Genomic DNA, 16,506 nt, shown 5'->3' with positions numbered 1-16,506 from the left:
CCAGTGGGTCCAGTGATAGCTGAAGTCCGCCGCTTTAACCAAGCTTGATAAGACCAGTCTTGCCATTCCAGTCTGTTCTGAGTCTGTGGATGAAGATGTTGACATTTCAGGTTTGTGTTGTTGAGATGCGAGAGGATTAAATATGCAACTGCTTAAAAAGTGAAGAAGTTTAATTATTTAATGTCAATTTGTGTTGATTTTAGTTTGTGAATATCAGTCAATGTGGAATTTGATTAGATTTGTAGATTTATTACAACACTTAATGTGAAGTTTAGTTGTTTTTTTCCAGTTTAATCTACATGTTTTTGTGTGGTTCACACTTTAAGAGCACCTGTGTCTGTGTGATTGATTTATTGATTGGATCCACCAGTCCTTTTTCCATAGGTGAGTCCTGCTCATTACTTCTACTATTTACTTGTGTGTGTGTAAGCAAAGGGTAGCTTTTGATAACTTTATTGGAAGCTTTATTAAAACATCATGAATAATACTTTTTCCTCCTCGGAATCACTAAAGTATCCTCTCCGTTTCCTCTGCTTTAATGTCTGGTCTTTCACCCCTGTGTAAATGATCTGGCAGATTGCAATAAAATGATAGTAAAGAAAATGTAAAGAAAAGCACTACAAAAATATGAACTAAGACTAAGACTTAGATAAAATAATTTAAAAGGCTGCTCCATTGGTTGTATTTAAAATACTACAACTGTTCAGAAAAGAGCAGTGAAAAGTTTTGAATGAATGTGCGTGTCTTGTTTTTGCTGGAAATACATAAAACACAACTAATGTTGTGAACATGACTAATACAATCAGGTACTCTACAGTCCCTTTGATTGTTTGTGAACATGTATTTTGTTGGGCGGGGCTTAGCCTGGAGGCAAAACCACAATTGTCTTTGTTTTTTTCTGAGCACGAGTATCCGCTGGAATCTTATAAAACTTTATTTTACGTCCACTAACGTTATTCCTCCTATTCTGGCACCCAAACACACAACAAGACGACATTCTATAGCTGTAACATTGCTAGCCTCCACAGTTTTTAGCCAGCAGCGTTTCCTGTTTTTGTCTTCAGTTGGGGTTGTGATGTCACCCGTGACGTGGGCCATTATTAAATTGTCTATAAGACAGTGTGTTTGCAGATTTGTTTGTATTCATCTTGGTGAACCGTTCTCACTCTCTTCATTTCCCTTTTATTTCTACTTTGTCAGTCAAAGGAGTTTCCCCAACCTGGGCATTTGTTTAGTTTTTTTCACTTCTTCTTCGTCTACATACCAGCTCTTTTGTTTCATATTAAAACCTCTGGTTTATATCCATATCATGGTTGTAATGTTTAAAATGCCCCATTAAGACCCTGATTTTTGCCTGGAGCTTTTTAATTACTTCTTTTTAGTCTCTGCATGGACAACTTCAAACTGTATAATTCCTGTCAGTAGAGGATATGTTATAGAAAGTTCTGCTCAGTGACGTGCCGTGAGCACTAGGGTTGGGTAGGCAGGACTCTGCAAATCAAGACCACCAATGTCGACACTAATGACAATTCCATATGTTTCTGCTGGCAAATGTTAATCTAACAAAATCAACATCGCAACAACATACAAAAATGAAACAAAAATGAAACAAAAGATATCCAGTGTGAATGCAGCACAACTGAAAACAACACCAATAACCTGGAAATGACACAAACAGAAACAGACTCAGTTTGTGTGTGTGTGTGTGTGTGTGTGTGTGTGTGTGTGTGTGTGTGTGTGTGTGTGTGTGTGTGTGTGTGTGTGTGTGTGTGTGTGTGTGTGTGTGTGTGTGTGTGTGTGTGTGTGTGTGTGCTCAAACACAAAAGGCATTTTTAGATAGAGCTAATCCTCCTTAAAGGCTTCAAACACACACACAAACATCACGCTAATGCAAAGCAAAGCTACTAATCAGACGCACAGTATTGCATCTTAAACACACAGAGCCATTATACAGAACGATGCATGCTCCCTCAGTCATTTTATGAGGCTGCAGCCACATTGCCAACAGGAGCTCCCTCCTTTGTTCTGCTCCTACATAGGCTGCTATCACATAACACAGGGTGACACCACATTCATCAACCATGAAGTGAGTAGCTTCTTAAAAGCAGACTCCTGTTCAGTTAAACTGAACTTCACCACCATGATTGGACATGGCACAATCATAAAAAGTAAAGGGTCTCAGGGCTTCGTGTCCGTCCACATCGACCATCCCCCTGCCTATACTAAAGATTGTATACCAGTGAACCGCACCCACATTCCAACAAACAAAACAGCCAAACATGGAATCATCTCTCCACAGTTGTAGATGAGTAATCACCAACAAAGGATTGCGAGGTTGGTCTTTTAATAGGATATAACTGCTCAAGGGCAATGGCACCAAAACAAGTTATAGCAGGAGGATGTGATGAACTATACCCTGTTCGTACCTCCTTAGGATGGACCATTGTGGGGTGTTCTTCAACAAGCCTTGACACCTCAAGTACAGCGAATCACTGCTTCCAAGTCGTTGTTAAGGAACTCCCTCTAGTTACTCCTGCAGACGCCATTCGTGTTGTCGAGTCTGACTTCAAGGATGCGAACGAAAATGGAAAAACGGTGTCTCAAGAGGACATCTTGTTCCTGGAGAAACTAAAGAATGGCATCAAGAAAAACCTTCAAGGCCATTATGAAATGCCCTTACCCTTTAAGATGAGACCTTACCTCCCTGACAACAAACAACTTGCCATTGTACGTCTCAACTATCTCAAGAAAAGGCTGTTAAAAAATAAAAAGTATAAAAAACAGTACATCCAGTTTATGGAAGAAGTCATAGAAAAGGGTTATGCAGTGGAAGTTCATGATGACGGGAAATATGGTGAAAAATGGATACCTCATCATGGTATTTATCATCCTTAAAAGCCAGGGAAATTACGCATTGTATTTGACTGTGCCGCCAAATACAAGGGAACAAGTCTGAATGACCATCTGCTCGCAGGACCTGACTTAATGAATAATCTTAATGGTGTCCTCCTTCATTTCTGCACTCCATCGCATTAATGTGCAATATAGAAAAGATGTTTCACCAATTTCATGTGAGTGAAATGGATCAAGATTACTTGCGCTTCCTATGGTGGAAAAAAGGAGATCTCAGTGAGCAGCCTCAAGAGTACCACATGAGGGTGCATATCTTTGGTGCAGCCTCATCACCTGGTTGCGCGAACTACGGCTTGTCCCCTTATATGACACGACTGTGTAAAGAATGGGAGAACATCAAGCTGAAGAATGGGGTCCTGGGGCGATTAACAGTGGATCGCATGGGACTAGAGGTTTTCCAAGTTTACTGCACCAGGACTTTCAGGAAATGAAGGTCAGCCTGGAATTTGACTATCAAAAAATTCAGGATATACAAAAAGACAATTGCGATATCCATTTGGCTTTATCTGTGGTGACCTCTGAGGTAAAAGAGCTGAAAAAAGAAAACAAGCTCCTGGATATCCAATCTTGCAGTATGCAAGACAACGTGAAATTCTCAGGCATTCCAGAAACCCCCAACAACGACCCAGAGGCTCTGCTGAAAAACGTCATGTCGTCTGCACTTAAAAACCTGGCAGAAACCGTGAAAAACATCACCTTTCACCGTGTCCATCGTCTCAGTCCACGCAGAGGTAATTACCCACACCCCATCCATGACAAATTTGAACACTTTCAACAGAAAATCCAGGTTAAAAGTAAAGGTCGGGAACTTAAAGGTATGCAGTTCGCCATGAATGATCAATTCCCTCGAGAAATAAATGAGCATCAAAAAACCCTGTGTATATATGTGTGTATAGGTGTATAGGTATATTAAAAAAACACACAAAAAAGAACTAAAACAGTGATAATTCAAAATATATATCCATATATATATGCATATATTTTTAATTATCTATATATATATATATATATATATATATATATATATATATATAATTGAAATAAATTAAAAAGGGAAAAAAATAATTAATCTGTGTATATACGTAAGTGGATATGTGTGTGTGTGTATGAATGTGAATATATGCTATATTTGCACAGATGTTGGTTAACACGTATAGGTGCGTACAGTCTCACAGGACACTCTCTACTCCCATGTCAACTCTTCTCCAACCCCTAACCCTTTTTTTTTTCACATCCACTCAATAATTCGTGTTTCAAATCCAGACAAAGAGGAGTCTCGGTTCTTTTCAACAAAAGGTTACTCTTTAACATAATCAACTCCACCATAGACCTAGAAGGTAGATATATTATTATGAAAGTGGTAATCTATAATAAATGTTTCACAATCCTAAACCTCTATGCCCCCAATAATGACGACCCTGAATTCTTCCATAGAGTTTTTCAGAGTTATCAGACCTATCTGCAAACTCATCTTTAATCATCTGAGGTGACTTCAATCTGGCACTCAACACATTATTGGACAGATCCAGTAATTGCCCAAATACAAAACCATCCTGATCTGTTAAAGTATTAATGAATTACATGGAAGATCTTGGAATAGGAGATATATGAGACTGAACAACCCAACTCTAAAAGAATACACCTTCTTCTCCCCTGTGCATAAATCCTTCTCCTGAATTGACTTCTTTCTTTCAAAATATTCCATCGCACATAAGATGTCATCTAAAATATATCCTATAATCATTAGCAATCATGCGCCAATAGTGTGACTCTAAGCAGAAATTATCCTCTCTATGGCGCTTTAATACTTCATTACTTAATGACAGTGAATTTGTAAAAATTGTAAGAAAAGAATGGGAGGATTTTCTATTAACGAACGACTCCCCGGAAGTGTCACCGTCCTTACTCTGGGAAACCGGCAAGGCTGTCATCAGAGGGAAGATTACATCATACCCTTCTTATTAAAAAATACAGTAAGAAATAGCCATCTGAACCCATCTGAACTTTTATGGAAAAAAACTTCAAAATACAAAACTTAATCTGGACATCATCTATAGCGTAAGGTCTATCTTTGGTTAAAATTTTGTTAAAATCTGTTCAGTATTTTTGACGTATCTACCAGACAAAAAAAAAAAAAAACCATAACCTCCTTGGCAGAGATAAAAGATCAGAAATTAAGCACATGTAAGTTTTCTATTTGTTTCCTTCTCAAATGTATACACACAGTTAACTGACAGGATCCAAGTGCTTGACTATGAAAGAGGCCACATTAGCCATATAGCTCCAAAAGTCTGCAGGTGTGGTCCCAAGCTCTAATTCTTTCCTGTCTCTGTCTTTTTCACTTTCCAGCTGCATCTGCCAAGACAGGTTTGCTCTGCTTCCTCTTCTTTTGGGAATCTACACGTCTAATGCTGTCAAAAGGTTGTGCAAAATAGCAAAGTAGCCATGCCAAAATAAACTTCCTCTTTCATCTCTGCTGATTCCTGCACCCCTCCCATGGTCATTTATTAATTTGACTTCCTCTTTTAATTCATATCTATGTGTTGAGTTTGTTGACGAAGGAGAAAAACACACACAAATTGTTTCCATCAGTATTTCTTTTAATTCAGAATGAATGTGTGGTGCTCAGATGATTTGGCTTGTGCACTTGCAGGAGGCGGGACACCAGGAGGCCACGCTCTTGTTGCTGCAACCCCACTGCTTCGTCAGTTTGGGACAGTTTGAGAACTTATCGATATAAGGACAGGGGTTGGCTGTGGGACACAAAGAGAGATTTTAATTACAGAACTTTATAAAAACTATATAAAGTGTTCAGCTTTTAGCCCATTTTAATGCCAATTTTGCCATCTTTTGCTTGGATTTTTTCCCTTTAGTTCAATGTTTTAATTCCTGCTGTTTTGATATGCATCATTTCATGAGAAATATGAACCTGATAAGGTCATTCGTCTTCAGCTCTAAAATATCTATACCTTATACCTTGGTGCTGCCACTCTACTGTTCAATCCAAAGCTGATTTTTCTTATATCGACCAGATTTTTTAGACGAAAAGAACCGGGGGTGGTGAACCCGCATGTCCAAGCGGGACCTTTTGCGGCTGGATACGCACTTGACCCTTGGAATGAGTGGCGAGTTGTGTGTCTGTCCATCCTTTCCGTGGAAGACGTGGAGGACGTCTACATGATTGGAATAATGATAGTAGGCATGCTGCTGATCGGAGCTGGTGGATTCCTAATCTATCAAAAAGTCTGTACTACGCTGATGACTGTTTTGGAAAAGCTGCCAGTGATTTCTGAAGGATGTAGCAGGGCTCTGAACACAGACTGATGTGTTGATCGATATCAAGAGCAAGCTGCTTATGGATCTGCAGACGGCGGCTCTTACCCCCACTCCCTCCCCCTGCTCCTTCCCTACATTCCCACCTGGAACTGTGACGCTGAACTGTTGTCACACGTCATCTGGCTGTTGTCAGTAGCGCAGCTACAGGTTTTCAATTTCAAATGCTCTCGTCGGCCATCTTCCCGCCCCCCCCTCCCATCCGCGCTGCATGGAGGCGTGGTAGCAGCGCCCATTGGCAGCACGCCCATGTCCCCAAATGGCTGGAATCCTGTTGTTTTTCCGAACCCGACCCCCTCCCCCAGCCAACCTCCCACCCAACCCTTCCCACGTGCCTTGTCTCAAGTTCTTTGACTGTGTCATGCTTAAATTTATGTTTGCGGAGGCGGTTTTTTTTCCTGGTTTCGCACTGCTTTCTCTGTTTAGCGAAATCAGTCTCAAACTGGCAGTATTTTTCCCCTCACCCCTCCTCTCCTCCTGTTGTTGATCCTTTTTCACCTAAATATGTGGGTGCCGCAAACGGCTGCTCCGGTGTGTTGATGTGTATTCTTTAGCTGCAACTACCAAGTGATATTCCTCGTATTGTTCTTAACTGTCCAATAATGTTGATTCTGATTCAGATTCTGCTATCCAATGACTTACTGCACAGCTTGTTGTCACAGGCATTGGGACAGTCACCACAGGGAGGTCCTGACTTGTAGGGATGATAAAACTGCGTGTTCCCACTGTAATGTAGGTGACAGCATCAAATATTAAACATGACAGAAAACACACACTGGATCAAAGCCCAAACATCTTCCGAGAAGACTAAGAAAACATCTGGATTACTATTTAATGACTACTTAGAAATAGCAAATTGCTCCGTCCTGCTCACGTGTTTGGAACTCAACCTAAAATATTTGCAGATCAATTACAGAGTAATTGTAACAATGTTTTCTAAGCTAGTTTACATTAGACAGACAGGTTGGCAAGAGTTGTAGGAAATGAAAAACCATCAATCTAAACCATTAACCCCTCATCGAAGTTTAAAATGCTGGAATTTATTTATTTTTTTTTTTTTTTTTTTTTTTTTTTTTTTTTTTTTTTTTTTTTTTTTTTTTTCACCTTGTTTGCACATGCTGTTGAAGGTTAACACTACAAGAAGTGCAATCTTTTAACAGCAATGCATATTTTATTATTGCAATTAAATAAATGAATTTATTTCATTGCATAATTGTGACCATCACCAGCCCTCCCTAGGGAAGGGTAAATACTTTATTAAAGGGAGGATGTAAAAGAGAGAGGGCAGTGTTACACCAGGGTGAGGGGGGTGGGGGGGGGGAGTTAACAGGGAGGAGGGATACAAGATAGGAAAACGAATGGGTGGGGAATAATCAATAAGTTTCAAGTGATGTGATGTGAAATTGTGGTTGTGTATATTGTGCTTATTGTTGTGTTATCAAGCCAGTCTGGTGACCAGTGTGCGGCTTAGGAATAATGATGGTGGCTGTGAGCAGAGGAGGAAGTGAGTGGAAGTTACATAAAACAGGTATTTGGGAACAACGTGTCTATGGTTGAGCCCAGTATGAGTGTTATCCCACAGCCCGAGGCCAGTGCGTCCATGACAAATGTGATTCCAAGAGCCGCTACTGCAAAACCCATAAGCCGCCCCCGGGCCCGAAGAAGCAGTCGGGCCAGCAGAAAGAGCGAGAGATCTAGGGGCCCCCGGCGACCACCCCACGGCCAAGCAGCCCCCCGAACGCCCCCAAGGTCCCAAGCCGAGAGGCTGCCATTGCCCCCCCCATACACACCCGAAAAGCCCCCAAGGAGCCAAGGACCCAGCGCACCACGCCACCGACTCCAACCCCCAACCCCCAGCCCCCCACCCCCCCACCACCACCCACACCCCCGCGCCCAGCCCCCCGAGGGGAGGGCCCAGAGAGCCCCCCGCCCGAGACCCCAGCGGAGGAGCCAAAGCCCACGCCCAGCAGACGACCAGAGCCACGCCGAACGGGCAGCCGGCGGGCCCCCGCCGGTGAGCCCAGAGCCAGCAAGGACCCGACCCCAGGCCAGGAGGACCCGGAATGGATGCAGCACCAGGAGCAGCCCGCCCAGGGCGAACGACCACACCCCAAGCCGCATAAGGCACCAGGGGGCCGCTGGGAGTCCCCCCGCCGGTCCCCAGGCACCCCAACCCAGCCCCCCCGGGCGCCCCAGATGCTGATGCCGCCCGCGCCACGAGCTTCAGTTCTTTAAAGCCAGGGCCCCCTCCAGAGGCCAAGCCAGACCGCCCCGCCGGGATGTGGCCCCCTAATTTAACCTGTGGCCCCCTAATTTAACCTGTGGCCCCCTAATTTAACCTGTGGCCCCCTAATTTAACCTGTGGCCCCCTAATTTAACCTGTGGCCCCCTAATTTAACCTGCTGGAATTTATTTGACATCAATTGAAAATGTTCTTCATTGTTTTGAACTGATACTTGTGAAGTGGGGACATAGCTTTGTACTCACGGTGGGCAGTAGTGGCAGACGTAGAAGTACTTGTAGCCGGCGTTGGGACAGTGGGCCATGGCACAGCCAATCTGGTTAGATTTGTACCAAACCAACTGTGCAGAGAGAAAAACATCCAAGTAATGTTTAATCCTCCTCAAGCACCAGTGCTTCATCATTGATTTATGTCTTAGTCAGACAATAATATCACATCTGTAGGTCATGAAAATGCAGGAATGGTTAGTGAGTGGTTCTCAACCATAATGGAGATACTGAACCCTGTAAGATTCATCACATCAGTGCATTCACCCCATCCTTCACAAGAGGAAAAATTTAACATGATTTCTTCAAAATATAGGTATATATTTTATTCAGATACTGACACATTGGCCTGGGCCCATTTTTTGGCTTTCTTCAAAACAACTTTAAATTATTTTTTTAATTATTGAATATTTAAAATAGATTTAAAAATGATGTTTAAAACATAAAAAAAAAAAAAAAAAAATTATAATTCACTTTTTAATGAACTAGTTTAACATGGAATTGTATTCTGTATAATACATTTTATAGCCACTGCTGAACCTCTGGGGTTCCATCTAACCCAGGTTGAGAACCACTGGGTTAGATATGAATTATAAAAGGTTTAAATTGATCTTAAATTGTATAGCATAACGACAATAACACGTGCTTTGCTTTATATTTCACAAATACAAAGAGCGTTGCTGTCATTGTTTTTGTTACATTGTCAGATTTGTTCAATCTTTTTTATTTTATGTGGCCTACATCAGCTTTAGGATTAAGATTTAAAGGTGATCTTGCTTATTAACACTTCTATGTTTAATATTCATTCCATTGTCACTTTTACAGATGAATAGGCATCTTTATCACCACGTTGTATTACATTGACGGCAACCAAACGTCTTTCCTTTTTATGGATTATTCATTATTTTTTTTAATATTTAATACCTAACCACCACCAATAGCACCCCTTATACATTAATCATCTGTAAAAAAAAACACTTAATTTTGTTTCTCAGCGATTGTTTTTGTTTTTGGTTGATGTGATATGTTGATTGTTGGGCGTAAGCTCACCTGAGTAAAGTGACCAACTTCTCCCCCATTAACAGATCCCACTCCGTAGCGCCAGTTCTTCTCCTCGTCGTACCAGGACTGGATGGCTTCACTCCAGGTGTCCTTCTTGCTGCTCATGTATATGTTCTCACCACAACCGCTGGCTGCAGTTAAAGAAGACACATGTGGATTTACTTCATTCTCATTGGCTCAAGTAGGACTAATTACAAATATTCAATCAACAATCATACAGAAAATGAACTTTCGATTTTAAAAAAAAGTCATAATTCTAAATAACTAAGGTGTAAAGGATTTAGTTATAATCATTCTTCAGGCTAGATTTTATTATTTTCTCAGCTCTAATGAATACCTAAGTTACATGTGATGTAAAAAAAGAGTAAGAAGTGTTAAACCAGTTGTGTCAAACTAATTTTAGTTCAGGGACCAAATACAGAGCAGTTTGAGCTTAAGTGGACCACAGATTATTGGTGCGAAAAAGAGAAATTTCAACATTAATGTGCCCTGGTTTACATGTATTCATGTAAAAATGATATATAATGATAAAGTATGTGAGTACAGTATATCAGTCCCTTCAGGATCTTCAGGATTTTGAGAATTTGGTGAGATTTTGTGGAATAACAATTAGTTGGTCATTTACAAAATGTTTCATGTTCATTATTTTTACTTTCTCGAGCAGGACAAATTTAATGCTCGAAAGGGCCAGATTTGGTCCCTGAGCTTTGAGTTTGACACCTGTCTAAAAGCATGTGAAATCACATGAAGTCATAGTAATTTCACTTTGTTTTGAAAAGGCATATCTTAAAACTGAGCATAAGCTTGATAGAGGAACTCACTGCTGATCTTTCTTTTACTGGGAGGGCTGTGTTTTATGATGCATTTGTTGGCCCATCTCTGAGCATTGGCTGAAGCTTCACGGTTCCAGCTCTGTGGGGTACCCAGAGCAGAGAGACTGGGAAGTTAAACTGCAGCCTATACATGAGAAAATACTGCAAAATAACACTTGTATTCCCTCTTGTCTGCAGCTGCAAGAGGAAAATTGAACTCTAACAAGTCTAATAATAGGAGGGAAGTACATGTAAAGTATTTGAGGCTGTTTTACCATTTTCAACATGTTGCTGGCAGAGGGAGACACACCTCTCCTCAGGGTATTGTGCTTGTTGACAATCTCAGTCTGCTCTGCAGAAGATGTTTCTATATAAACACAGCAATGAGAAATAAAAGTCAGTGAATTATTACATTAAAACATGATTTAGAAATATATAATCTACTCACCGTCATTGAGCTTTGGTTTCAGAGCATAAAAAAGAGAACATGTTATTTTTCTGCATAAATGAAGAATATTTAGAGAAAAGAAGATTTTCTTACCTCCAAGGGTCCATCCAGGGACCCCTCTGAGTCCTTAGCCCAGGTTCCAGGCACCTGGAGGACAGCAAAGAGGCCTAGGACACACAGGAAAGTGAGATTATACATTGTCATGCTTTTGTTTTAGACTCCCAACTCTGAGGGTGAGACTTATATACGGAGGACGGCTGCGACAACTGACATGTGTGATCAAAGTTAAGGACATTATTTATCAGTAAATATTAAAATATTTGGGCGCCTGTGAAACGTCTTTGTTTGTCAATGGAGGATGTAAGCTTTGTGTTTTCACTGTGTACCATTAAATTAACATGTTAAACAAGACCCATGAGCAAAATGAAGTGACACAAATGGAGGAACGTAATCAGCAAATACGTACAACAATTTGGGTGAATAGAGTTGTATATTTTGATGCGTTATGCAAACATTTGTGACAGCTTTTGGAATTATTCCAGAACAAGCAGCTGCCAGTCCTTTCCCAGCCAAAGATTACAGTAAGAGGAAAATAAACACCGGTTTAAAGAACAAACACGAGTACAAATATAGTGATAAAAGCTCTTATTTTTAAAAAATAACTTGTAATTTTCAGTTAAAGTCAGTAACTTATCGTGGCAGGGTACAAGCTGTTGTTCTGTGTGTACTGTGCAGTACTTTATTCTGATAAAGTGAGTTGAGCCTCTGTGTGTCATTAGTTGTAAATGAGATATTAATCCTGCAGAAAGTTGGACCAATAATAACAAAGCACTGGCTCAGATAAATCAGATGAATGAGCATCAACGGATACACCCAACACTAAATTATAAGTGTAATAATTGCTATAACAGCTTTATAGTATATTATACTTCTATTTTCATGTACTGTATGTATTATATATATATATATATATATATATATTCACAGGCGTTTATTTATTACGTTTGTTTGTTTGTTTGTTTGTCTGTGATCAGTCAAACTCCAAATCTACAAGATGGATTTTGATAAAATTTTCTGGAACAAAAAAATCTAATTGAATAAGGAACAAGTGATTAGATTCTGGGAATAATCCGCATCAATATATTGATTCTGGATCAGTTTTAAAAAAAAAAAAAATAGTACCTTGATTAATCGTAATTGACCAATTCTTATTAATTGGACTTAGTGATGTCAGGTTGGGTCTTCACTTATTAACACACTGAGTTTCACTAGAATCAGATCCAGATTGCGCATTTAATTGAGATTTTTCGGGAAAATAAATAATGGTACCCATACATTTAGACTTACTGTATTGTTATAAATGAGGATAGAAATTTCTTCCAAGCCTTTAAAGTGTTTGTGATCATTGTACCATTTTATCATGTAAATATAAATATTTCTTAAACTCTGTTTAATTTTCAATCATGTCTGGATCTTGTTCCACGTTTGCTATTACATCTTAACTATGGGAGCTATTCAGTGGTTCCCAAACTTTTTCTTGTCGTGACCCCATTTTTTTATTACAAACTTCTGGTGACCGCAGAGACATTCTTTTTTTAAATTAGTTTATTTTTTTTATTTTTTTTTTATCATGTTTGTTATGCTGTGTTACAAATACAGAGCAGCCAGGATTGGTGAACAAAGTGAATATTTTATACAGTATTTTATTTTAACTATCTTCATAATTGAGAATGTAAAAGTATAGAAAACAGTTGTTTGAGATTGTATTTGGTGTTTTATTTTAAAAAAGAGATAAATATTTAAGTTCTTTGAGCTTTCTGCCTTTTATTGCACTTTTATCTATTTCTATGATATTATTATCACTATTGTTTTGTATATCCTTGTATTATCATTGTATATTTGTATTATTTTGTATACATTCTATTTATATTACTGGTGTTTTTCTATTTGTAATATTTCATACTTTTAATCTTTTACACTATTTATTCTTTAAGGGCTTAATGGGGAACTTGGATTGTTATTTCATTATATACATGTTAATGCACATAATGACAGATAAAAATCATTGAATCCTTTAATTATGTACTGTTTTTTTAACAGTGTAAAAATAACAAACAATAGAAATCATTTTTTTATATATATATATATATATATATATTTTATTATTACTAGACATTTCAGGTGACCCCATTTCATTTCCAGGTGACCCCAAGGTTGAAAAACCCTGAAGCAATATGTAATTTACCTTAAGGGATTATTAAAGTTCTTCTGATTCTGAAAATTCTATGCTTGATCAATATATCTACAAAGCAACTTCATAACTTTTTTTGCTTAATATAGCCATTGACCTACCTGGAAACAAAATGTAATGCAACTTCACCTTAAAATAAATAAATAAATGTTTGTTTTTTAGTTTTAAAAAGTGTAAAAACAACCTTGTGCTGCAGAATCAAGCTAAAAGTTTAATTTCCAGTCTAAACCCTCTCCTGTTTTACCTCGTGGACGTGCCACACTTTTAGGACAAATGGTTTATTCCAAAAAGCACATTTCATTCTAAACATTATTTTATTCTTGCATTTGTTCCAGAGCTACTCTTTGTGTTCCAGCATATTTTGTATGATCGTGTTATGATGAACTCCTGTCTGTACAAACAGACAACGGAGTAGGCAACACAGGCAAATGCCTAGGGCCCCAAGCTAAAGGGGCCCCTCAAGGTACGGCTGACAGTCAATTTCAATGACAAAATAATGTAACTGCTTTGAGACGCTGCAATGACAGCGCATCGAAAATCCCCTGCATGGGGCCCTTTCTGAGTAGCTAGTTGCTAGTAGGGGGCTACGAAAGATGGCAGATATCAGCGACACAACTTGAACCCCCCCAGGACACATTACAGTGATACGTCGGGAACCTCCCTAATGGGGCCCCACTACCGGTCCCTGCATCAACGTGCTGTTGTCGTTATAAAACACACACCGATAAAATGAAGCGCACAAATCCCACAGGGTTGATGAAAAGAAGAAAAAAACAAGTAGAGGATAAAAAGAAAAAACATGATCGTGGTAAGTGATGAGTAGAGCTGGGATAAATGATTATTTTTTAAACGGTTAATCTAGCGATAATTTTTTTCGATGCATCAATTAATCTAACGATTCATTTTTTCCAGTTCGATTCCATTCGACTCGATTTGATTGTCGATTATCTCCCCATTAATTGACTAAATGTATTTTATGCATGTTGATTTACAAATCTAAAATGAAAAAAATACTCCTTAACATCGTAATATATGTTTATTGTTCTTCAACACAAAATTCAAAATTAAAATTCAAGTTAGAATATAAAAGTAATTCATTCAGAGTCAGAGGTAGCATTAAGATAAACTTTCCTTTTACCTTAAGAAGTGTGTGTGAGTGTGACTGGAGCAGATCGTTTATAAGACGTATGTTTTGAATGATTGGCAAAATCCAGCTCCACTGTATGACTCTCTCTTTTAACAAGCTCATACTTAACAACAATATTGTGCAGTGACCCGGACAAAACTCCTGAAATAATGCAATGTCCAATTATGGAAGCATCTGGCTTTTTGAATAGCGCAGAAGATAATCACTCCGACAGTTCAGCGAAAGTGTTAACCAAATTGGAAGTGTCAAATATGGAAATATCTGACCGTTATTGGTATGGAAACCCAGTATGTAAATATGTACATAAGACATAAGTTGATGTGATGTGTTCATGCTTGTGTGTTTTTGTTTATTAATTGTCGCATTAAGATTGCTATCTAATCAACGGCTGATTAGGGACAGAGGGTAGAAAAGACAGAGAGGAGGGACTGCTAGAGGAGAATGCACACGGACACAAAACAGCTCTTTGACATTATTTTTGGCGTTATCGACAGGATACCATCTCCACTGATAAGAAATTGATTCACCTCCAGGTCCTAGCACTCACCCACCAGCAGAGAGTAGCAATAGTCCACAGCACTACTGGGATGACCCTTCACTACGTGGTGTTTGGGAGGCATGCAAGGCTGCCGGTTGACTGGGTGACCGGCTTACAACCAGAAACTAAGCCCCAAAACCTGGTGGGTTGGGTGAAGAAACATCAGGAGGCTTTGAGCCATGCCTACCAGACTGTAGCCCGAAAGACCCAACAACAACAAGACCGGGACCAAGCGAAGTACAACAGAAAGGCAAGGCTGGCACCGCTACTCCCTGGAGAACGGGTGGTCATCTGCAACTTCTGAGAGAAGAGTACACTATCGTAGATCACTGAATGAAAAAGCTGTAGCTAGATTTAAAGATTTAATTCCATCACTGCTTGCCTCTGATCCATATGATATCACAACAGAGAGTAGCTATCAATGTCCTACGACAGAGAAAATAGATTATCTTGTCAACAGTGCAATGTTGTCACTACACACAGCTCTGGATGCTGTTGCTCCGCTTAAAAAGAAGACGATATGTCATAAAAAGGTTGCTCCCTGGTATAATTCTGAATTGCATCTTTTAAAACAGGCATTACGAAAATTGGAAAGGAAGTGGCTCTCTTCAAACATGGAGAGAGGAGGGACTGTAAGAGGAGAATGCACACAGGCACAAAAAAAGCTCAAGGATCTCACGTGAAGAGCAGCCTTCACCGGGACGGGCACCAGAAAGCTACGAACGGATGAGCGGGAGCCAGGACGGACGGGTGGAAAGATCACCTTACAACGCACATGACAGCTAAGTTGAAGGGAAGTGCTCAACTTACCTGTGTGGGTGTGATCTCTACCTGTTTGGGTGGCGATCAGAGGGTGACTGTGTTGCTTCCCTGTAGCATCCAGGAAGAGGGTCACGGAATCGATGCCGGACGGGAACTGCAAGGCTCGACGCATTGGAGTGACAGCTCCATTCACCTGCTCCACCTGACGCAGCACAATCATCGTACAATGTCGTGACCAGATAAGTTGAAGGGAAGAGTTCAACTTGTGTGTGTGTGTGATCTCTGTGTGGGTGGCAATCAGAGGGTGACTCTGCGTTGCTTCATCGCAGCGGACGGGGAGAAGAACACGGACGAATGACGTGTGAACTGGACTTCAGAGCAGCGCTGGAGTGACAGATCCAGTTGGCTGCTATACCTGATGTAGCACCCTCTTGTGGATGGTGAACTCAGACAAACTTTAACCAAGAAGAAAGGGAATATATACCCAACATAACGAGTCTAATTTCATTAAGATCAGTACATTATGAACTGACGTTTGATTTTTTCGAATTTTGACAATGATGAGAGATTGGGATTTTTTAAATTATTGAACCTGATATAGAATCAGTATATTGATGCAGATCCCATCCAAAATGTAATGGAGTCTTCCATAGTAAGGTTTTGTTAAAATCTGTTCAGTAATTTTGACATATATACCAGACAAACAAAGAAGAAAAAAAACCCATAACCTCC

The 16,506-nt window shown here is 39.7% G+C and overlaps 1 protein-coding gene across 2 annotated transcripts; it reads right to left on the bottom strand.

Moving 5' to 3' along the window:
* Positions 1–5,531: 5,531 nt before the first annotated feature.
* LOC114457485 (cysteine-rich venom protein-like) lies at positions 5,532–16,151 on the bottom strand. Of its 2 annotated transcripts, none has more exons than XM_028439335.1 (9): positions 15,823–16,151; positions 11,170–11,243; positions 11,077–11,086; positions 10,904–10,995; positions 10,638–10,728; positions 9,805–9,947; positions 8,734–8,828; positions 6,889–6,971; positions 5,532–5,666 (listed from the first exon to the last, which is right to left on the bottom strand). In XM_028439335.1, exons 1-9 carry the CDS (start codon positions 15,992–15,994, stop codon positions 5,539–5,541), a joined length of 888 nt encoding a protein of 295 aa, XP_028295136.1. In that variant the 5' UTR covers positions 15,995–16,151; the 3' UTR covers positions 5,532–5,538. The 2 variants fall into 2 exon arrangements, with proteins under 2 accessions (XP_028295136.1, XP_028295137.1); XM_028439336.1 differs by having other exon boundaries at positions 15,844–16,151.
* Positions 16,152–16,506: the final 355 nt, after the last annotated feature.

The sequence above is a fragment of the Gouania willdenowi genome, chromosome 24 (genome assembly GCF_900634775.1).
Source record: "Gouania willdenowi chromosome 24, fGouWil2.1, whole genome shotgun sequence".
NCBI classification, from domain to species: Eukaryota; Metazoa; Chordata; class Actinopteri; order Blenniiformes; family Gobiesocidae; genus Gouania; species Gouania willdenowi.
The sequence above is the reverse complement of the archived record's forward strand: the minus strand, read 5'-3'. Positions and strand labels throughout refer to the sequence as shown.